The sequence below is a fragment of the Archocentrus centrarchus genome, chromosome 6 (genome assembly GCF_007364275.1).
Source record: "Archocentrus centrarchus isolate MPI-CPG fArcCen1 chromosome 6, fArcCen1, whole genome shotgun sequence".
Classification (NCBI taxonomy): Eukaryota; Metazoa; Chordata; class Actinopteri; order Cichliformes; family Cichlidae; genus Archocentrus; species Archocentrus centrarchus.
This window is the reverse complement of record NC_044351.1, coordinates 17,543,582-17,566,800: the sequence shown is the minus strand read 5'-3', so window position 1 is coordinate 17,566,800 and position 23,219 is coordinate 17,543,582. Positions and strand designations below refer to the sequence as shown.

Below are 23,219 nucleotides of genomic sequence, written 5' to 3'. Positions count from 1 at the left end.
TCCCTGCACAGACTAAAGAATTATGCTTCTAATTGTGTTGTCCTAACAAAACATTGGAAAGTCGTGTCCCTTCTTAAATGACAAAACTCCTGTTCAGATCAGATTTGCTGAGAGTCCTCTCTTCACTAAGTAAAAATAATGCATTTATAATCCTACATTAGTAAAATACAGACGTATAAAAAGTCAGAGTGCTCACTGTGTGCATGATGTACCTGTGTCTGATACAGTGGGAATACTTTTTGAATAGCTAAAACATTTTTTTTGTTCTTTCACCTCTGTAACCTTTGAAGTAAAATAATGAATACCACATTAAAGTAATAATTCTTAGATTATATTCAAGCTGAGAATTGGTACGCCCATTTTAAAGTGTGTAAGAGGTATGGCTCTTTTAAATTCTCCAGTGATCCTGGGCTTTCACTGCAGATGCTTTCAGCTTTTGTTTGCTGTCGTGTGTCTCTCTCTCTCTCTCTCTTTGGTCTGGTCTTCAGCAGGTCAGCTGCAGATCAGTCTGACTGAAATTGTGCAATTAACTCAGTCAGCTGATGATATTGCCGCTCTTCATCTAGAAAACTCTCAAGGTGCTTTGGCACAGAAAGCTTTGATAATTTGTGATGAATTAAGATTTTGTCAGAGGCGTTCCAGTCTTTGAAGCTGTGTCTTCTGGTAAATCTTCTCAGGTTGTGATCCTGAAATCTTCCCGTGTGGACATCCAGGACTGGGGAGAGAATTATTGATTTGCTGCACACCCACAGAGGGAGTAGGGGGTGGGGGAGTTCTTCAGCATGAAAAAGTATTTTTCAGTCAACCATGTCATCAGCCATCGGGGCATGTGCCATTTTCTGTTTTATATTCTCTTCTACTCTAATGCAAAATCATCATCTTCATGTCTGAATGTCTGGTTTCTATTTTTTTTATTTCTATGTTTTTCTAATGTCTGGATGTCATCATGCTTCTAGTCATAAAGTGTAGTTTCAGAGATTACCACAGACAAACAGATGGTTTCTGCTGATGCATGAAACAGCATGTAGAGCAAGGGTGTCTCTCTCTTACCATCACTTTCTCTGACGCACACGCACAGACACACTGCCCTGAGTCAGTACCCTTTATGTAGATTTCTGTCACTCAGTAACTCTGATCTGTGCTGAGAATTTAGTATTACAGCTGCCCCAGTGCTTTAACACGCTGACTGAATGAATCATCGGCAAAATATTGCAACATCCTGAAAAAAAAAAAAAGAAAAAGTTGCATCAGTATTGAGCAGCAAACCAAAATAAAAAACATTTTAAAATAATTCACATTACAAAATCTGTTCTACCTTCTTAGGAAGTCTCTGGAACAAAAACAAGAGTTCAATTTTAAAAAAATGCTGCCTTTCATTTTCTTTTTTCACTATTCCTCAGTGCTGGTGACAGATACACCATCTATCCAGGCTTGGTCTGCCCCTCTCCTTTAACACGCCCCATGGTTTCTTGCTCCCATTTGACTCATCTCTTTGTTTTCTGTAGCCCTGCATTTATCTGGAAAAGGGATTGTAATTTTCAGGGCGGTGACACTAGCTGCAACTTATACTTTCTAATTCCCCCCAGATCAGGTCACAACAGGTAAACGGCTGCAGAGAGAGAACATCCACTATCAGCTCCGCGCTTCAGTGGTAATGGTGAGTTGGAACTCATGAATAGATAATCTATACTCAGTGTATCATGGTTCATAATGTCTGGATCCTAAAGTAAAATACATTTCAATTACATTAACCTAGAGTATTTGTGGCATTTCTGCATTTCTGTCCTGAGTGTGAAGTGTTGATCGTTTCTGCTTATAAATGTACTACAACAATGAAGGGGAAGTCAGAGTGAACACATTTGGAGAGTATGTGAGGAAATATGTGGAAGGTGAATTCTCAGCTAATAATCTGAGGAAGGAGGTCATGTTTCTATAGATCTCCTGTTGCATGTGCTTCCGTGTAAACCTACTGCCTTTATCTGCTTTGGGGAAATGAAATCCTTAGCTATTTTCATGGGAAATAATTGACTGAATAGATAACTTTTAGATGGATTGTAATTCTTTTTTTTTCTGTTCAAATGCATCATACTATAATGATCGTCAAACACTGATTATCGATCAAGTTATTGAGTAAGCCAGTATAAAAATCCCAGAAAGAAGTCTAGAAAATAGCGCAGCAGAGCAGATGACAACAATGTGGGGATAAGAAGATAAAGTCTGGGTGAGTGGTAAAGGGACTGGTTCTCATATAGTGCTTATCTATTCCACTTCAGCATTCAAAGTACTTTATACAAAATGTCTCATTCACCCATACATTTATACACATACTTTCTATCAAACATTCATACACATGAACACATTGGGAGCGAGGATACTTTGGCATACAGCCTGGAGCAGCCAGGGATCGAACCACCAACCTTCCTGCTCTGCCTCCTGAACCACAGCCACTTACTGTGGTAGTGGAGCATGTCACGAGACACATCAATGTTACAATATATCGTTATATTATTTTCATATATTCTTCATTTTACATGTTTGTATTGTCCAAATTATGACATCTAACACTTTTGAAATATTATTTAGGTAATCACAAGAAAAAGTAATTATGTATTACTTGTAGTATTAAATTGTTTATTGACTTAACACTTCTCAAAAACCCGCACGCAGCCTCAGTAAGGAAGGAGGCAAAACAGTTAGCGTTATAATGTCTTTTTACACTTTGATCCAATCAAATAGAAATATTTACTGTGTTTATTCTATGTTGTTTCCTTATCACATTTAACCAGGTAGACTGCAGACATGCGGGTAAAATGCACTACTATCGCACTCTGTATCACTTTTGTTTTGGATACAGTGACTCATAGTTGCTAAGAGCTAGAATAAAGCAAACCAGATTAAACCTGGGTGTGGCCTAGCTTAATAACAGAGTGCGAACATACCACACCTTGTAACAGTCCTGCATTCATACATGGCGTCATTTACAAGACTCAACTTAATATCGTGCCAATTTTTGAAAGCACAGAGGACAAAGCTCTATGTCGATCTACCCAGTGATCATTACTGCTGGATGGTTCGATTTTAAAAGCTAGAATGCCGTAACACTATCATTATAGCATGCACAGAAAATAAGAAAATATAGGATCGTTTAGAATATATAATATGTTGAAAAATCTACAAATTCACTGACAAAATAAAAAGAAACAGGTAAAAGCCGTATAGGCTGCATAAATATTTTTCTGTTCTACCATGTGGCATACAGACTGCTCTTCACATTATCTTCCGACATCATGCTTAAGAACAATTTTATTTTTAATGCCCAAATTTTTAAATAACAGTATCCCTCAAAGGCCCTTACACTGAAGTAGACCAGTGATACTCAGCTTATAACCCACAGGACACTTGATGCTGGCTGACCCATCAATCATTTTCTAATTGACAAAATAAAACTGATATTTAATGTATGAAAGCTTTCAAATGTAACTGAAGAATTTAAAACTAAAATGCATTTTGCCAAGGTTTGGGTCAACATCCATAGCAAAGGTTAGGAGAGATAGTTTTAAATGAATACATATAAGCCACAAATAAGCCCTAGTCTTACAGTAAGAGCAGCACTAGTTTAAAGTCAACAGACACATTTATAAAGTCTGGCTTTTATCCAGTGTTTCTGAAGAAAGGCTGCCATCGAGCAGGCTACGATATCACTGTCTTTTGCTGCTTTTGCTATATGCTCAAGGTGGAATATTGTGAGTCACCTCAAAACCACGAGTTATTTGGATTTTTGTGGATGATGAGCACAACCACAGTTTTTATTTTTTTTTTTTTTTTTGAGCTTTACAAACCTGTAGCTTGAACAGAGCTGTGCAAATTGATAAATACACCAGCACTGAAACCCAAATGCTGGACAAAAAAGCGACTGAAATAACAACAGTTTTAAAGGTTATTGGGATAAAAATAAGAATGTGTAATAATTAGAAGACTATCACAGCAGAAGAAACTTTTTGTGCCCAGAGTATTTATTCAGTGAAGTAGCTGAGAACATTGAATTCACATGCTAAATGCCTCGGGGCATTAACACTTCCAACACAAACATAATGTTCGTCACACATTTAGTTTGTTGCAATTTGGTTGCCCTCACTTACATACATATAATATGCATTGCATCATTGCATCTCCCTCTACATTAGGTTTTGGGCAGCAGTTATTTTAAAACACCTGCACCTAAAAGGTGACACAAAAAAGTAATCCTTTAGCAGAATCCACATAATCTTAAAGTAAGACTATTATAAGAGGCATTTAGATTCTTAAGAGAAAGCAGTATGCTGCAAAGCAGCAATACTCAAATACAATTAAAAGGACTGTGTTGTAATGTTGTGAAAGTTTTGTTTGCCAAAAGCAAAAGCAGTGATTTGTAATCTGTGGATTGGGTTATAGAGCCATAGCATTGGCTGCTTTTTCACCAATTTTCAGACGAGTGTTGCATCTACACATAACAGACAACTTAGCAAAAAATAAATTTTAAATTGTATCTTTAGGCACTTTGTTGCCAGCAGCCTGTCACACAAAAACATATCATTTGAATCTATGAACAAAGGCCAAAGATAGCACAGTTTGATAAACATAAAATAATACTTTTATAACTAACAAAGTGATTCCCAAATGAGCTATTTGCTGAAAACTTGGCATGTCTCAGCATGGTGCGCAGTGTATGTTTACAATTTTTGAGGAAACCAGATAAGTGGAGAACAAAAGAAGAAGTGGCAGGGATAAAAAAGCAGCATGAAGACTATCTGAAAGTCATGTCCTTTGAAAAAGGAAAAAATCCAGCAAAGACCTGACACAGGACCTGAGAGATGCACTGAAGTCTCCTCAGAAATGAAGGATGGGTGGCTGTCAAGGAGCCATTCTTAAAGCAAGGACGCCGGGTGAAAAGCTGAGGTTTGCCAAAATAACACTGAACTGAAAATTAGAGGCAACAGAACTTATGGAGCGATGAATTCAATTTTTTTTTTTTCTCCAAATCATCATCAATGTACAGAGGAGGTCAGGACAGAGGCACAACAGTGAGTGTCTACAGCCATCTGTAAAACACAGCAGAGACTGTCGTGGTTTGGGGCTTCATTTCAGCAGTGGTGTTGGAGATCTTGTCAAAATTGATGGAATTATGAACACAGAAAAGGACCATTAGATTTTGATCTACCATGAAATTCCATCTGGAAAGCATCAGATTGGCAAACACACTGCCAGTGCAGTAAAAACATACCTGGATAGAAAAACATATAATGGAACACTAACAGTCACGTCCTTCAAGAAGCCTGGAGAACTATTCCTGAAGACCACTAAGAAATTACAACAAAGCTTGACTAAGGGAGTTCAGCCTGTGTTGAATAAAGGTGGTCATAACAAATACTGACTTTCAAGTTTGTTAGGATTGTAAAAACTCTGTTTTTGCATGATATGCTGTAAATCCATGTATGTTTGCAATTCTTTCAATAAATCATTGCACTTATTTCTCATTTTCTCATGAAGGGTGGCTTAAATTTTTTTCTCTATTACTGCTTTATAAATATCATTAAAATATCATTACTGATTGCTCGTTATATTTTGTGTGCAAAATCTTGATCTAAAAAGTAGGTATTAAATTAAAAGTCAACCTACCGTGTGAAATAAAAATACTCGAGTAAAATATTCGGTTTTCAAACGTATTTACAGTACTTGAGTAAATCTCCTTAGTCACAGTCCTCATTTATTCTGTTACAATTTGTCACCAAATTTGTGACTGGAAAAATCTGAATGAATCCAAAAGAGTTGTCTCTATATTTGTGTTGGTTTCCGGTCTTTTCCAGTAAAGTAGGGGAAAAAACTTTTGCAATTTCACATACAGTAACTATTTTGAAAACTTTTTAAATGAAATATGCCTGAGTCGTGTGGTCTTTATCTATTTAATCAGATTATTATCTAAAGGGGGCGTAATTCACCTGTTAATCAGGTACTACTGAGCCTGACTCATGTCTCCTCTCTGAGGCTCCACCTCCTGCTGGAGAGCTCTGCTCTTTCAGTGCGTCTGACCCCGGACAGTTAGACCTGCCACGACGCAGAGCGCAGACACTCTGTCCGCGGCAGTGTGTTCCCTATTTTTGGTCTCTTTTAACTTTTCACCATGAGTACAGCCGGTTCAGAGCACGTGTTTTTCACTACTTTACAGCCCAACACTTCAGTTACAACTTACGCGCTCCCGTCTGAGATCAATGGGGGCTCCGTATCTGACAGCTCGGCGAAAGCGCGGCGCGTCCAGCAGCAGATCCAGATGAGACTGGCGGAAAAGTCTACACTTCCGCGTCAAAATGGATCCACCTCACACTACGCCATGTCAGGTAAACATCAACGAGTTTCTTAACTCACTTTTACATGGAACTACACCTACACTTTCTCTGCTCTTCACTGCCGATAGAGAGCTGCTGTGTGAGGTGGTCTGTGTTCATTGGGGACAAGTGGGGGAATTAATTGTGACAATCCAAGTCTCCACCCAGGTGCTACGGGCACAGGTGCTTCGGCTGCAGATGGCCAGCTCTCTGTTACAGATAGCGCTCAGTCCTGTAACCATTTTTCCTTCGGCCTTACGCCAAGTAGAAACAATACAATGAAAACGTATTTTATGAGCTCGGGCCGCTGATTTGACGGCAGTATGACTGTCAAACTGAAATTAGATTCTAGACATGCCAGATGACAAAAGTATGATCTTTATATGTAAAAAATATTCAACTCCAACCAAACCAAGCTTGGCTTGTGTTTTGAACTTAAATATATCTTGCAGTTTACAACGTGAAGGGCTGAAGCTGTTATTTTTAAGAAAATTGGAAAATTCTGGCACTTAAGAGGCTGCATCCAGTGCTTTGAAAGTTACTGAGGTGATTCATCCAATGAGTATAGAGGTTGAAAGAGAAAGCACTTTTCTATTTGCCCGACCAGTTGTTTTAAATGTCTAATAATCTGACAACTCCACATAAACCTATTTCCTCTATTTACTCTTTTCAAACCTGCCACTGTCACCCAGATCAGTGAATAGTTTCAAATGCAAGAGTGACACTCAGCACTCAGCTTGCTTGGGGACCTGGAGAAGTTCTGCATACTTGTCTCTGTTGAATTCCTGTGGACTTGTTTCTCGTCAGCTCTTCGGGGAATTTGTATTTTGTTATGAGCTCCAGCAGCAGCCATCTTACTCAATGTCATGTCTCTGCACAGGAGAAACGGTTAATGTGTAACAGGCCCAAACAAGTACTCCTTTCATGAGCTTCCCTGATAGCAGACTGAGGTGAAACCCCCCTCCCCCCCATGGGATTGGGTTTCAGGTAGTATTTGGCTTAAAGGGAGGTGGGTTCAAGAGATACCGGAGGGGTGGCAGTGTTGTGAGAGCCAGCCGTCGTGCTGCCCTTTTATCATATCTGCCCCGACTGAGGCGTGTTGACACATAATCAAAGTCAAGGTGGGACTGTTATATAAGCTGTAGTGACAGTAATTACAGTGCTGAGCTGCACGTGCTCACATTCCCGTCCTGTGTCCTTAAACCTCGTGACTGAGCACCTGAGTGAGGCTTGAAGACACATGGAGGCGGCATTTGAGGCCAAGACAAATCTCCCCACAGTGACCAAAAGAATATCATCCTGTGCATACCTTTGCACGCCATCATTTTTTGTGCTCAGCCAAACTGCGGCGGGCCGTCAAAGGAGCCTGACATCGGGGCTTTGTTTATCTGCTTCAACAGGGCAACTTGACATGTTTGCAGGAATATGCATGAACGCACATGCTACTATATGCCTGTGTTCGGTCTATCATTCTTCTCAGCCTGTCATCCTGTGCTCTGGGTGTTGCTTGGAGCAAAAACGTATATTCATTATCTGACTTTACATCAATCATCTTCTGAAAACTGTACAAGAGATGCATTCCTTACCACACAACAGGGAATGCTGCTGTTTTAGTGGTTTGCGGTTTTGGAGAAGTTCATTATGAATGCATAAGTGTTTGCACATGGGAAAAAACATCCACAGGATTCTGCAAGGAATGTTTTTCCTCCTCCGTCCTGTTTTGACAAACTGCTGCAGCTATGACTGTGCCTGAATGGCGTTCACACTGTATGTGGACAAGTCTCAGCAGAAAGTGAGTGTTTAAAAAAAACAGTGAGATTTTTACAACGAGCCCCAGCTTTATGATCAAATTACATTTTTTTGAATAGCAGCAGAGGAAGTAATAAAAAGTATCCTCTCTGAAAGAGTTTTCAGGGGCGTTGGGCGTAGTCAAGGTAGAACAGGGGTAAGGCCTGGGAATGTGTCAGTCTGGTTTGATGTTTGTGCTGTGGAGTAATGAAGCACAAAAGCAGTTCAGCTCACTTCTTTACATATTCAGCGAGTGTAAAATATTCAGCAGCTCAGGCTCAGCATGAACACACATTCATGCTTTCAGGTGCAGTCTGTCACAATTAGGTGTTTGGGTAAAATAATAAATATTAAATAATAATAATGATAAATGATGTCTACATGCCAAAGGCCCAGGTTTAGACAGTTTTTTTCTTCTCTTGGATCTGTATGACATCATAGAGACTGGATATACCATATATGGTCATCCCAGACACACTGCTCTGATGATACATCTCTGACTGTGAGCACCTCGGCCACACCCACCTGCAGTTCACATCTTTTGCTCATGAGGTGGGAAGTCATGAAGTACAAATACGTCATTACTGTACATAAGTAGACTTTTCAGGTATCTGTACTTTACTTGAATATTTATTTTTCTGGCAACTTTTTACTTTTATGACCTACATCTAAACACAAATATCTGTACTTTCTGCTGCATTTTCAAAACGGGATCATTACTTTGTTTAAAATACTCGAGGAGTTATTATTTCATGTCACTGCATGCCTTCAAACATCGAACCAAACTGAATCTAAATGAAGAGAACAATAACGCATAAAATTAACAATCGCAAAGAGATCAAAGAGCCCCCCCCATAAATTATATGTTATGTATTGTATTGAGCAGATGTTCAAGCTGAGTACATTCATTGGAATTAGGATTTAAGTTTAAAATAAAATTTGTACTGCCGGGTATTAATATTACTTTATAATGATGTTAATGATATCTTATTATAATATTAACATGAAAAAGTTAGCTGGTAGAAATGCCCACCAAAGAGCTGTTTTTTGCTTTTATACTTTGAATACATTTCAGAGTCTGCGAAGAAATTGAATCAGTGCTTCAACTTTCACCACAGTATTTTTTGACATAAGTGTCTGTACTTCTACTTAAGTGATGAATGTGTGTACTTTTGCCACCTCTGTTTATGAGGTGCAGCTAATCAGAAAAAAAAAAGGTATTATGGGTGAGGAGATAAACTATTCTGAATCAGGATTAGGGTAACCTGGGTTTAATACAAATCATTAACTTGAACCTCATTTCAGGTCACACATCTTTTAAACCTGGCAAATGATTACTTTTTTGTAGTCTAGCCTGTAAACAACTTCATAGACTGCTGCATAATTTGCTGCAGATAGATTCCCCAAAGGATAAATCCTAATAAATCTTCCTCTGGCACCTTGATGTTGAAATTCTTGTTTTTTTTAATGACACTTTTTTTGATTTTTGATAAACATTTTCATTTCAATCAGGTGGACTAAACACACTGATGTACCTCCCTTTTTTTTTTTCGTACAGCCACCAGAAGGTCAACATGTATGACCAAATACTTGCAAAACTAATGACTCTCTCCAATAAGCCACAGCTTACTTTGTGTTTTAGTAAATGACAGGCTACAAAATTAATTTCTTGGGAAGGGAATCTAAATCACATAAATGTAATTACACCCGTAGCTGCTACTTTATAATTAACATAGTTTTGTCACTGACATATTCAGCTCTCAGTTCAGATATGTGGGTCAACAAACTGTTGCTCAAGCCTGCTTACACTAAACATTTTGGTACATGGCTGCTATCAGTGTCAGCACTTGCCTGTCAAGTCTGGAAGGAGAGCAAAACATTCACATGCTGACAGAAACTGGCAAACACCTTTGGGTGTAGGACAGGTAACCAGAGACATCAGTCCTGCTGAGTGGTCAGGTCCTCCTGTAACAGACTTGTGTGTGAAATCAAAGCTTTGGTTTTCAGCGCAACAGGACACCTGCTATTTAGGCAGTAATGTCTTTCATGCAAATCATTGTTATAAAGAGGCACACCTTATTGTGGGAAATCAGCTATGAGTGAATTTACCCTAAAAGTAGTAACAAAAATAAGGAAGAGACCTTTGCCTTGACATTTTTTTTTTTTTTTTGCAACACTTGACCTTTTAGCAGCCCAGGAACGCAATCAGCAGCTGAGTCAAGCTGAGTCCGCTTTCAGAATGAACATAGACATTTTTTGTGTAAAAATGAGAAAGCATTTAAGAAAAAAAAAAGGTACTTTAGCTTTCTTTGTTCAGTTTTCGTCTGGGCTTGTTCAGAGGTATTCACTTTGACACTAATAGTGCTTCCAGGATAAACGTAGACTCAGTCATGAGCTTTTAAGTCATAAAGCACCAAAATTACTGATTCCTTACATGACTTATCAGAACAGCATTTTAATAGAGACTTGGGCTTTTCCCTCTGTGTATCCCAAGAAGCATCCCAGGTTTCTGTATAAAACAGAAACAAGTTATTATAAAGGTTTTTTAAAATATTTTTGTTGACCTGAAATTTAGGAATTAGGCTTAAATCTTTCAATAAATATAAAAATGATTTAATATGTATAAATATGTATTATTCACTGACATATGATTGATTACATAATGTTTTGTTGCTTCATTTCAGATTACGGTGGTTCATCATCAGTGAAATATAACACCTACCAGCCGAGTTTCAGCTCTAAATCATCCTTCATGTACACTGGCTCCAGAACACTCGTGAGTTCAGCATTTTCTCACCGTTTCAGTACATATTCACACACAGAAACTATTAATCTGCTTCTCTAATGTAACATTTAACCAGATGTTGCCACCTTAAAAAAGCTGGTGGGTTTGCTGATGGGTCACGTAGGACACAGCATGTGTGGTATTTCACAGTAGCATGTGATTAGATCAGCTCTGGTTTTCTTGCCCACTCTCTAGATTCCTCAGTCTTAGTGATTAAATGGAAAGACACTGGCTATGATACATTTTACACTTCTGATTGATGCAAACTAGTATCATTGTCTCTGTTACTGGAATGGTTGTGACATTCCTCTGAATAGATTTAGAAACAATTTCTGATATGCAGTGATTCATCCACACATGCAGTTAAGTAAAACATGTTGAGTAACTCTACTTGCATGTCTGTAACAGTAACTCCTCTCTTTACCCTCAGGGTCCACAAGCATCTCAAAGGGGCTTCAGCACCCGTTCTGCTGCCCCAGACCTGGCTGATTTTCAGAGGATGAGTATTAGGAGTGGAGGTGCAGGTCATGGAGTTGGTGGTGGTGGAGGTTTTTATCAAGAAGAGATTCGCATGGGTGGCTACCAAGGGAGCATCAGACAGCCAAGAGTGGACCCAGGAATCATCTCTTCACATTCAATTCCAGTGCAAATGAAACCCTGGAATATTGATAGTAGCGACGCTGGAAGTTTAGTCTCTGAACGTGATGCAACCTTCGGTCACCAGTATGCTCAAAGCGCAGTGAATGGCTACACGAGCCAGGTGAGGCAAGGGGGAGGCAACTCGGCCTTTCAGTCAACCATGCGCCGGTCCCTTAGCGGCACTCTTTCCCGTGGTGGAGGGATGTCAGGAGGAGTGACAGAGATTGTCCAGCAACCGTCCTTCAAAGGCCCAGCCCACCGCACCATCAGCAGGATTACAAACCGCAACCGGATGAGCATGGGCTCTGTGTCTGGAACCATGCAGCCAGTGTCCTCGGGGGGGAGCTTCTATGGTGGAGGTGGAGATGTAGTGGACCAAGGGTTCATGGTATCCACATTGTCAGGTTCCCAGGGGAACCTAATGCAGCGTCAAGGCACCATGTCCCGTGCCATGTCAGTGAAAAGCATGCACAGTGTGGGCAGGGGCATGGATATCTACGAAGGGCAGATGGATCTGGGAGCCAGCATGGGCAACCTGAGCGGGTGAGAAACTCTCAAAGTTATTCACTGTTTCTCACATTCACAGGATTACTGTTTTCACTGGAAGCATAAGAATATATTCCCAGTACTGAAATTTGTTATAACTGAGATCCTTGGTGTAAAATGATGACATGCAATTCGGTATCTACAAAAATGTTTGTGTTCACTTTTGACAGGTCAGGTTTTGTCAGTTTCATCATCATTATCAACCTCAGCAACCAACCAGAGGGCGTAGTGATGCTGACTAAAAAAAAGCTTTATTGTGAATTCTAGAAAAACAAAATGATGAATGATTCTTCTAACAAGTCTCTGTAGCTTAATGGTCTATTTTTTTCCCGCTGTGTAAATGAGGGAAGAGTAGGCCTACAGGTCTTTAGTGTCAATGCATTGTTTTTACTGTGTCACTGCGAAAACAGAGGCTAATGGGAAGAAAATGCTTCACTGGCATGAATTTGATGTCACTGTTTTGCAGTGCGCAACTTTCAGAAAAAAACAAACAAAACATGTCAGCACTAATAAAAGGAATCAAAAAATTCTGAGACATATTGGTCAATTTGGAACCAGCCCTTTAACATCCTCATGACTCCATTTGTTGTATTTGTCACTGACGTTCTAGTGAAGGTGATGACCCAAAGTGACATGGATATCATGTGTCATTAGGTCTACTGAGGGGAGTGTGAGATGTGAAAAGTGTGTTTCCTAAGAGCTGTGGATTGGGAGGTGGCTCCATAGTGGCAGGACTGGTTTTGGGTGTGGCAGCTCAGTGTCGGGCTTCGCATTTCACACTTCCCACAGCAGCGCACTGTGTGATTTAGACGAAGTTCAGGAAGCTGAATTTTGCACACAAGCAACAAATCATCTGTGAACAGTTGTCTCATTGTGCGCTACCAAACATAACAACAGGGAAATTATGTAATAAAGTAATTTAGATTCCTGGGTTGAATTTATTCGTTTGCTTCTTTGACAGGATCACCATGTTGGACATGCGCGCAGCAGTGCAGAACCTGAGAGAGTCTGAGCCTGACCTACAGGTCCTGGGTGCTGCATACATTCAGCATCAGTGTTACAATGACAAAGAGTCTAAAGATGAGGTACTTTGCACTGATTAAACCAGTGGTTACAATTCCTCTGATTCTTTCCTGTCTGCTTTTAAGAAACTCAGTCATGAAAGTTGTTTTCCTTCAAGCATCAGCATCCATTGATGATATATCTCCACTTCTAGTGACTTTAAATGAGCTAGGGCTTCTGTTCTGGCGTGCCCTAGTTTTTCCATATCTTGCTCAATTTTTATCATCACTTTATTTGGACTCTGCCCTGTATGAGTGTTAAAATGTAGACAAACAATAGAGAATGAAGCTCTTAACTGATGTTGCAATAGTTCTGTTTCTTGAAATAGTGTGACAGTCTCATGTGGGCAGATTTAAGTTGTCTGTAAAGTGGTTTTAAAGGGAATTATCTGACATTTTTAAGAGTTAGATGACCCTTTCTGTGTGTTAGAGGAAAAGACTGATGCCATTCTCATGTTTGTGCTTTTTCTTTAAAGCACCTCTTCCAGTATAGGGCAAATTGTAGAGATTGTATAAATAACTGGAATAGACTGCACTAAAAAATCCCCCCCCCCCCCCCCCTTAGGTGCGTAATTTGAAAGGCATTGTGGAACTGGTGAAGCTGTTCAAGAGCAAAAACCCAGAGGTGCGACGCTATGCCACTGGTGCTGCACGCAACATCATCTATGAGAACATGGAAAACAAGATGTCCCTGATTGAACAGGGTGGCATCGAAAATCTTGTCGATGCTCTTAAGGAGCCGGATGATGAGCTCCGCAAAAACATCACAGGTATTGTGACGCAAGCAGCAGAGAAAAACCTAGACAAGTGTTTTGGAGTTTTGCCACAAAAAGAAATGGCTACAAATTGGTTTAAGTTAGTATTTAGATTCCAAGTGACCATGCCGGGGTCCTTGAAATTCTTTGAGAAAACAGTAGCCTTTGAAATTATTATGCAATCAATCAAGAGCATGGTGGGGATTTGCAAGGCATGTGGTGTGTCTGGATATACAGAGTTGCATGGGGAGCTGCTGTTATGTCTATAGGGTGTGTACGAAGATATAGGGGAGGGTGTGTATGAGGTGTGTGAAGCAGCAGTATATCTGCCCCTCCCTTTTATGACACAAGACCTTTTTTCAAAGGAAAAAAAGTGACAAGATCAGTGAATTGCATCTGTGCTAGGAGATGAAAGTGTTCAGTAAAAAGTCGTGGGAAATTGAGTAACTATACCTGCTCCTATTTATCACAGTGACAGCAGGTGTCAAGTTTTTAATTCGTGGAGGACAACGTAATTGTCAATTGATATTTTATATTAGTGAAATATGTTTTGGGGGGCATTTTTGTGATTTAGCTGAGAAGATAGAAACCTCTTTCATGTCTAATACAGCTAGAAGATAGTTAGGTTACATGGGGGACTGTATGGGGTGGGGTGGGGGAGGAGCTAGCCTAGCTCTGTCCAAAGGTAACAAGTAGACAAAGGTTCTGTTAAGCTAAAATAGTTTAACTCATTGCTGTGAATTCACGTTAAATGGGGCATTATTCATTTAGTTCACTGCAGGCCTGAAACAATTAGTTTTTCTCCGACTATTGTAGCTAAAAATCTTGAAGTCAATCTGTCTAAAAGCCCTAAAATCGAGGTTGAGAAAAAAAACACCACCAACAAAAGCTACAGTATGCCTAAATGTCAGTTTTGCTTGTGCATATTTGTGCAGGTATCTTGTGGAACCTTTCTTCCAAAGAAAGTCTGAAGGAGAAACTGGCCAAACAGACGCTTTCTGAGCTTTCTGATAAGGTCCTCACCCCTCTGTCGGCTAGCGTGGTGGAAAAGGCATTGGACGTAGATTCAGAATCTGACAACGTCCATGAGTCCCCTTCTGAGACAGAAATCTTCTGCAACACCACAGGATGCCTCAGGTGAACCTCACTTATGCAACTTGTCTCTGTGGTTGCTATGTGATTGATTAAAAAATATGCCAGCTCTTCCTTTCGAGCTTATTCCTGCTGCACACTCAAACTGAGGTATCAGCTGACAGCTGCTGGAAGTTTTACCACATTCAGCAGTTTTGGTTGATGTTTCCAAAAGTTGGCTACTTTGATTCTACTTTGTTTTTGCATGACTTTATTAAAATTTCTAATGTATTATGTGTATTATTACATTTGCTTTAATGTTGTATCATGGCATCACAGTGCCAGAAGTCTAAAGACACACCAAGCCATACTGTGCTGTTATCTTTATGTGCGCCATGTTATAACACCAAATTTGACCTGAAGTAGTGCTTTGAAATCTCACTTGCTTATTTACTGTGTATATTCAGGAATTTGAGCTCTGCGAGCGAAAAGACCCGTAGTATGATGAGAGACACACGAGGACTTGTGGAATCCTTGGTGAACTACATCAAGGCCTCCCTCAAAAAGAACAGAGCAAATGAAAAGGTGAGAGAACAGCTAAAAATAAGGACAGATCCATAGAAGACAAAAACAAAGCTCACAAAAATTTGAAAAAGTACAGTCCTCCTGCAGCTCCTCTGTCATCTTACTGAGTCCCTCCCATCAGAGGAGGAGAGGCACTGCCATGTGCTTCACCTGGACTAAAAGTAAATCGGTTTTGACAAATACTGCTCTTCTGGGTGAAAACCCTCTGTGAAATACCATTAATTAAATACATAATGTACTTAATACTACTTCTCTGAGTTGGTCTGACAAGTAACCTGTCACATTCCTAGAGTCTAGTTTCCTCTAAGACCAGCTGAGTTGCAGTATGCTCATATATTTTTGTCCACTGTACCAAAGTGTCCATATGCCTTATTTTGTTTGTGTACGTATTTGTTTGAATGTGTGTATGTGTTTGTGTTTCTTAGGGGGTGGAGAATTCAATGTGTGTCTTGAGGAACCTCTCCTACCAGCTCTACAGCGAACTTCCTCCATCTATTCTCCAGCGCCTTGCAGGACCAACCAGAGATCAGGACAAAGGGGCGGGAGATTTTACCGGTTGCTTTACGCCTCAGAGCCGAAAAACCAAAAATGTAAGTGTATGTTAGAACCCCATCAACAAGTGTGTATAGGTCAGTCCCCACATGTTAACGCTGTCTTCTCATATCTTTCTGTGACTGACAGAAAAAGAACCTGCTTCCTACTGTTAGTGAAGTTGCTCGAACGCCAAAAGAGAAGGAGTGGCTCTGGCACCCTGATATACTGAAGGTGTACCATGAATTGTTCCAAAAAGCTGAAATCAACAGGACCACCCGCGAAGCGGCTGCTGGGGCACTGCAGAACATCACGGCTGGGGAACACAGGGTAAGCGGCAAATTCATCAGGGATCATTTAAATATAGTAACCATGCACTGTATGTAAAAGATAGAAACAGCTACAATAATATCACCCAGCTACTCTTCTAAATAGAAAACTATAATTAGAAAAGTGGCTGGGGTGCAACCTGCATTAATAAAATGTTGTGTTTAATATTTTTTCTAAATTGCTGCTTTCTGAGGGCCTGCATTTTTTGCTTCATTTTTCAGTTCCTGATTTGCCCGTTTGGTAATAATTAGCAATAATTAGTTTGCTTTATGAAGAAGAAGAAGAAGAAGAAGAAACAGCCTTTATTGTCCCACAGAGGGGAAATTTGGGTGTAACAGCAGCCGCAGTTATTATAAATATAAGTAAAAATATAATAATTCACACTAAGAAAAGAATATAAATATATATAAAATCAACAAACAATATTAACCTTAATACTACTAATAATAACACTATATACAATGTACATGATGTGCCTGTGTGTTGAACCTTAACAGGCCGGACTATTTACAGTATATTATATATTATCCTACATTGTGTAAGTTATTGTGGTTTTTGTTGGGAGCAGTGATGATTATAAAGTCTTACAGCTGCTGGGAGGAAGGATCTACGGTAACGCTCCTTTGTGCATGCAGCAGTCTGTCACTGAAGGAGCTCTCCAGCTCAGCAACAGTTTCATGCATGGGATGGGAGACCTTGTCCATCAGTGATGTTATTTTGGTCAGAGTCCTTCTGTCTCCTACCACCTGCACTGAGTCGAGAGGACATCCTAGGACAGAGCTGGCTTTCCTGATGAGCTTGTCTATCTTCTTCCTCTCAGCTGTAGATAAGCTGCTGCTCCAACATACTGCTGCATAGAAGATGGCTGATGCCACCACAGAGTCATAGAAGGTCTTCAGGAGTGTCCCCTGCACTCCAAAAGACCTCAGCCTTCTCAGCAGGTAGAGTCTGCTCTGACCCTTCCTGTAGAGCGCATCAGTGTTATGAGTCCAGTCCAGTTTATTGTTTAGGTGAACACCCAGGTACTTATAAGAGTCCACTATCTCAATGTCCACTCCCTGGATGTTCACCGGTGTCCGTGTGGTGGGTCTGCGCCTGCGGAAATCCACCACCAGCTCCTTGGTTTTAGCGGCGTTGATCAGGAGGTGGTTCCGCTGGCACCAGTCCACAAAGTCCTGAGTCCACTGTCTGTACTCTGAGTCATCCTCACCTGTGATGAGGCCAACTATGGCAGAGTCGTCAGAGAACTTCTGCAGATGGCAGCGTGGGGAGTTGATGGAGAAGTCTGCAGTGTAGAGGGTGAAGAGGAACGGTGCCAGCACAGTTCCCTGTGGGGCCCCCGTACTGCAGACCAGCCTGTCAGAGACACAGCCCTGTGTCCTCACATACTGTGGGCGGTCAGTGAGGTAGTCCAGTATCCACTCGGAGATGTGGTGGTCCACTCCTGACAGTTCCAGCTTGTCTCTCAGAAGTCCTGGCTGGATGGTGTTAAAAGCACTGGAGAAATCAAAGAACATGATCCTCACAGTGCTTCCAGGCTTCTCCAGGTGGGTCAGAGCTCGGTGCAGGAGGTAGATGATGGCGTCATCCACCCCGATGCCAGGCCGGTAGGCGAACTGCAGCGGGTCCAACGAAGACGACACCATGAGGCGTAGATGGTTGAGGACCAGCCTCTCGAGGGTCTTCATTAGATGCGATGTCAGGGCTACCGGCCTGTAGCTGCTAAGATCCTTTGGATGTTTGGTCTTTGGTACCGGTACCACACAGGAGGTCTTCCACAGTTGTGGTACTTTCCCCAGCTTCAAGCTCAGGTTGAACATGTATCCCATGATGCCACACAGCTGATCTGCGCAGCACCTCAGGAGCCTGGAGCTGATGCCGTCTGGACCAGCAGCCTTTCGCACCTTGATCTTACGTAGCTCCTTCCTCACATGATGAGTTGAGAGGGACAAGATGGAGGTGGGGGGTGGGGGTTGTGAGATGGAGTCCTCAGAAGTGAAGGGGGTGGGTGATGGCTGAGAGCTGAGAGGTGTGAGGTCCCAAGAAGAAGAAAGGTTGGCAGTCATTAAAGATGGTGGGGCTGACAGCAGGGGGGACTGGGCTGGGGGAGGGGTGGGTGGCTGGTCAAACCTGTTAAAGAACTGGTTCAGGTTGTTAACCCACTCTAAGTCTCCCACAATCCTAGGGCTTGGTTTGTGGCCTGAAATTGAGTTCAAACTCCTCCAAACCCCACTGATGTTGCTCTGCTGTAGCTGGTCCTCCATCTTCTTCCTGTAGATGTTTTTTCCATCCCTGATTTTCCTTCTCAGATCCTTCTGCACGGCTCTCAGCTCCTCCTTATTTCCTGATCTAAAGGCTCTCTTCTTCTCCTTCAGGAGAGCCTTTATTTCGGAGTTGATCCAGGGTTTGTTGTTTGAAAAACACCGTACCCTCCTGGTGGGCACAGTGTTTTCCACGCAGAAATTTATGTACTCAGTGATGCAGTCCGTGATGCTGTCGATGTCCTCCCCATGAGGGGCACAAAGCTCTTCCCACACAGTGGAGCTAAAGCAGTCTCTCAGAGCTTCTTCAGTCTCCTCAGACCATTTCTTCACTGTGTGTGTCACAACTGGTTCTCTGTGTACCAAGGGTTTGTACACAGGCTGGAGATGAACCAGGTTGTGATCTGAGCCCCCCAGGGGAGGCAGAGGTGATGAGCTGTATGCCTCCTTGATGTTGGCATACAGTAGATCCAGTGTGTTGGTATTCCTGGTGTGGCAGGTGACATACTGGGTGAAGGTGGGGAGAGTGGAGGACAGGGAGACGTGGTTAAAGTCCCCTGAGATCAGAAAGAGGGCCTGTGGGTGCTGTGTTTGGAGTCTGCTGGTAGTAGCATGGAGGACATCGCAGGCTGCAGCAGCGTTAGCAGAGGGCGGCACATACACAGTTATTACAATAACATGTGAAAACTCCCGAGGAAGATAGTACGGCCTCAAGCTAACAGCGAGCAGTTCAATGTCCTTATTGCAGAGCGTCTCTTTGATGGTTAGATGTCTGGAGTTGCACCATCTATCGTTCACAAACACAGCCAGACCCCCGCCCCTCTTCTTACCACTCTCCTTGGTTCTGTCGGCACGGATCAAATGAAAGCCGTCCATGTTTATGTGTGAGTCCGGGGTTAGCTCGGTTAGCCACGTCTCCGTCAGGCACATGAGGCTGCTCTCCCGGTAGCTCCTTTGATGTCGCGTTAGCGCCGCCAGCTCGTCCACTTTGTTGGGAAGAGATCTCACGTTTCCCATGATGATGGACGGGATGACGGGCCTGTACCTTCTCCTCTGGCAACGACGACCTATGCCCGCACGTCTCCCGCGTCTCTTCCTTCTCAGTTCGCGGGGAATATCGAGTCGTTCAGCAGGAGTAGGCACAGCGGAGCTCCCGATGGAGATCAGCTGGTCCCGAGAGTAAACAATAGGAGTGTGGCCACTCTCGCAGTCTCCAAACATAAACACCATAAAAAGGGTAAAAATCAAAAACAAAGTTTTCCAGAAAAAAGTCTGCTCCATCATGGGGAAAAAGAGCAGAAGATACAGAAACACAAAAACACATCTAATACTAAACAAAATGAGAAAAAACACGAAATGAGTGCGGAGCTGCTGAAACTGGCTGCCTGCTCGCGCGGCGCCGGAAGCTTTGCTATATGTGAATTGTCTCTTTAACTTGTAGTGGGCTTCAGTGATGAGCTGTATGGCTTTGGAGAAGGAACAGATCCTGCCAACCATCATCGACAACCTGCGTACTGAAAATGATCTAGAGCTGCGTTCTCTCACAGGTTTCCTCCGAAATCTGTCCCGCCATACCGACAAGAAGGACCACATGGGTCAGTCTATTTTTCTTCCTCTTATGTAGAAATGATATGATGTTTCTAAGTTAACTGTAGCCAGCTTGATTCCCTTCACTTTCTTTTATGTGGATACCAATGTAAGCAGTAATAATATGTAGCACCAACTGAATGCCTTACTGTGAATTTTAAACTATTAGATACTCAATGATGCTGAATTTAAGTCAAGCTGAAATGTTTTATTTAAATTTCCCCATAATTCTTTCTTTCCTCCTCACAAATTTATACTATGATTAATGATTAAAAGTTAAAAAAGATTACAATGGCCAGACCTCATTAGAGTAAATTTAGACAGTGACATGTATTATTAAATAACATGACAGTTGTAACATCCTGATTTGGAAGCTGAATAGAATTCTTGTTGGTTTATTTAGCTTCAAAGGTGGTGAGCCCACTGGTGGAAAAGCTGCCCGAGGCTGAAAATCAGAAGCTTCCCTCCAGCGATGTGATGGTGAACATCTGCGGTGTTCTCAATAACCTGGTGACTAACAGCATTAATACAGCTAGAGACATCACCACCTTTGGTGGCCTGCAAAAACTGATGAACATCAGGGACTCCCATGACCACAGGTTTGCACATTTTTCCAGACTTCTAATATGTTATTGCTCACAATTTTGCACTGTCTTGTCATACAAAGTCATTTGTATCAAGTAATAACCTTTGATGAAACATTTCTCTAGCCCTGAGAAGCTGAAAGCATCCAAAGCAGCGGCCACAGTTATCACCAACATGTATAATTACAAGAAACTGCAGAGACTGTACCAGTCGGTAAGAGATGGCTTTGAGCTCCGCATTTCTCATCATGATATACCCAAAGACCTGAGGCAAAAAACTGAGTAACATATCAAAGATGCATCAATTTTGATAATTGTTTGCCTTAAAAGTGTTTTTTTTTTTTTTTTCAAATTCTAAATTGTTAGTCACCCAGTATGGAGATTTAAACCACAACGAAGTGAAACTCTTTAAAAAATTGAGAGCACAGAGAACAGTTAGAAAAATATGTCAAAGCATGAGATCGAGTCTTTCAGACACACTGCTATAATTGCTCTCTACTCAAAGCTCAAGTGCCTTTTTCCTGGCATCTTTAATCTAATTTTCGTTTACTCCTCATATTTAGACAAATGTAATAAGGAAAAAAAAAAAACACAGACACATCTGTCTGCATTCAATGTTGCATTTAAATTTATTAAAATAATTTTCAAGAGTTCCCGGCCTCTAATATAACCAGCAACAATGAGTTAGATTCACCCAAAAGTGAAAGCTCAGTGGAACAGATTTATTTTCTTGTTGCTCCACCCTTACTCGTTGTGTGTGTGTGTGTGTGTATGTGTGTGTGTGTGTGTGTGTATGTGCATGTTATGTCCAAGCGTGAAAACAGTGAAAGTAAGTGAGATTGTATGAGGGATGACTCTCTTCAGTCTCTGCAATGCGCTTGTCAGTTGGGTGACATGTTCGACATCTCACACTTCTACTCTTTAAATACACACACAAACTCACGCAAACATATCCAGTCAGGCAGGTTCACACGTTGGGAAGGACCAGGTAATTTTACCACGTTGTGCAGATCACAACTTGTCCCTCCCAAAGGTGTGGCTTTCAGCTTGTTTCTTCATATCCACATAACACAAATTATGATTTAATGTTGGCTTTGATTTTAATTTTATTAACCTGATACGTACTCCGTGGTGGTACAGTACATTTTGCATAATACTATAAGTACAAGGGCACTGATTACACTATGTAAGCAGTGACGTTTTCTGTGATTTTATTGTGAACTCTAAAATCATTCCAGTTTTTTTTTTCTGTGTTTAAGTCCATCTAGTGTCATAACATCTTGTTTGTGCCTTTGTGTTACAGAATGGATACTCAAAACAGCAATTTATAGACAATACATTCTAAAGTGGAGGTAATATAGGAGAAACTGAATTCTGCAACAGCGAACAGTCCTGAGGTCTACCAACACTCTCTGGAAGAAATCTATTCAAGGGTAACATCTGCTCAGTCTTTATCGGCAATAATTTATGATAAGAATAAGAACAGACAGGTGATAGGGGATCCATCCAAAGGAAATATCAGTGGACATTGATGCAGTGCAAGAATTAATGGACTCTTATACTCATATGTGCACCATGACCATTTACTCTCTTTGTTAGATCACTGTATGTGTTTTATATGTATGTGTATAATCAGGGATTTAGTTTCTGTCTGTTTTAAAGCAGTTCCTGGACACTTGTGCCTTAACTTTTAGCAAAACTCTCTTTTCATTTATGGTTCAAATGTAACAAGTGTGGTTCAAACATGGCCTCTTTTTTTTTTGTTGTAAATATTGCTTCGTAGAAATTACATTAAATGTTTTATATACAGCAGTCCTCTAGTTTTCAGATAAATAATGTCTGTTATATTTGAATGCAAACCATAGATTTATAGAAATTTGGATGTAAATAAATTAGCCTTGGGGATCTGAACTTTTGTTTATACATGTCTTTCGTCTTATTCAGTGCTGTTATTGTAATTGCTTTTTTTTCTGGTGCGATGAATGGTGTGTGTTTAATACATGGGTGGCAGGATACTTGTTGCAGGACAGATAAAAAAAAAAAAAGTGTTTATCATTTGAGTGCTCTGCTGTGTGGCAAATTGTACATTTTAATATCGTTGAAAACTGGACCCAGCATGCAGTAAATCTATTGTGTAAAGTCTGTTGTATACAAAGTAAATTTCTTAAAAACAGATTAATCTCTGATTTGTAGCAGTTGCTACTCAGTGGCATAAATGGTGACCTTGTGTTTCTGTGTGGTTGCTTGAAGACACTTATTGTTTTATGTTGCTTACAGGCAGAGGGGTATCATCTAGATATTTAACATCCAATAAAATGACACATTTGGAAATGAAAT

The 23,219-nt window shown here is 41.0% G+C and overlaps 1 protein-coding gene across 2 annotated transcripts; it reads left to right on the top strand.

The window, feature by feature from the left end:
- The first annotated feature begins 1,517 nt into the window (after positions 1 to 1,517).
- Positions 1,518 to 23,218, top strand: pkp3a (plakophilin 3a). Of its 2 annotated transcripts, XM_030731134.1 has the most exons (14): positions 1,518 to 1,657; positions 6,203 to 6,371; positions 10,832 to 10,923; positions 11,363 to 12,114; positions 13,079 to 13,202; positions 13,744 to 13,948; positions 14,869 to 15,070; positions 15,472 to 15,589; positions 16,015 to 16,179; positions 16,271 to 16,450; positions 20,153 to 20,306; positions 20,702 to 20,897; positions 21,009 to 21,096; positions 22,186 to 23,218. In XM_030731134.1, exons 1-14 carry the CDS (start codon positions 1,655 to 1,657, stop codon positions 22,225 to 22,227), a joined length of 2,490 nt encoding a protein of 829 aa, XP_030586994.1. In that variant the 5' UTR covers positions 1,518 to 1,654; the 3' UTR covers positions 22,228 to 23,218. The 2 variants fall into 2 exon arrangements, with proteins under 2 accessions (XP_030586994.1, XP_030586993.1); XM_030731133.1 differs by lacking the exon at positions 1,518 to 1,657 and having other exon boundaries at positions 6,047 to 6,371.
- The last annotated feature ends 1 nt before the right edge of the window (position 23,219 follows it).

What these genes read in the sequence shown, in the direction of transcription:
- pkp3a (XM_030731133.1), top strand. Translation starts at nt 6,158, where the DNA reads ATGAGTACAGCCGGTTCAGAGCACGTGTTTTTCACTACTTTACAGCCC. An exon ending in AGCATGGGCAACCTGAGCGG is followed by an intron (nt 12,115 to 13,078) that starts GTGAGAAACTCT and finishes CTTCTTTGACAG; the next exon opens with GATCACCATGTTGGACATGC. An exon ending in TGCAGAGACTGTACCAGTCG is followed by an intron (nt 21,097 to 22,185) that starts GTAAGAGATGGC and finishes TTTGTGTTACAG; the next exon opens with AATGGATACTCAAAACAGCA.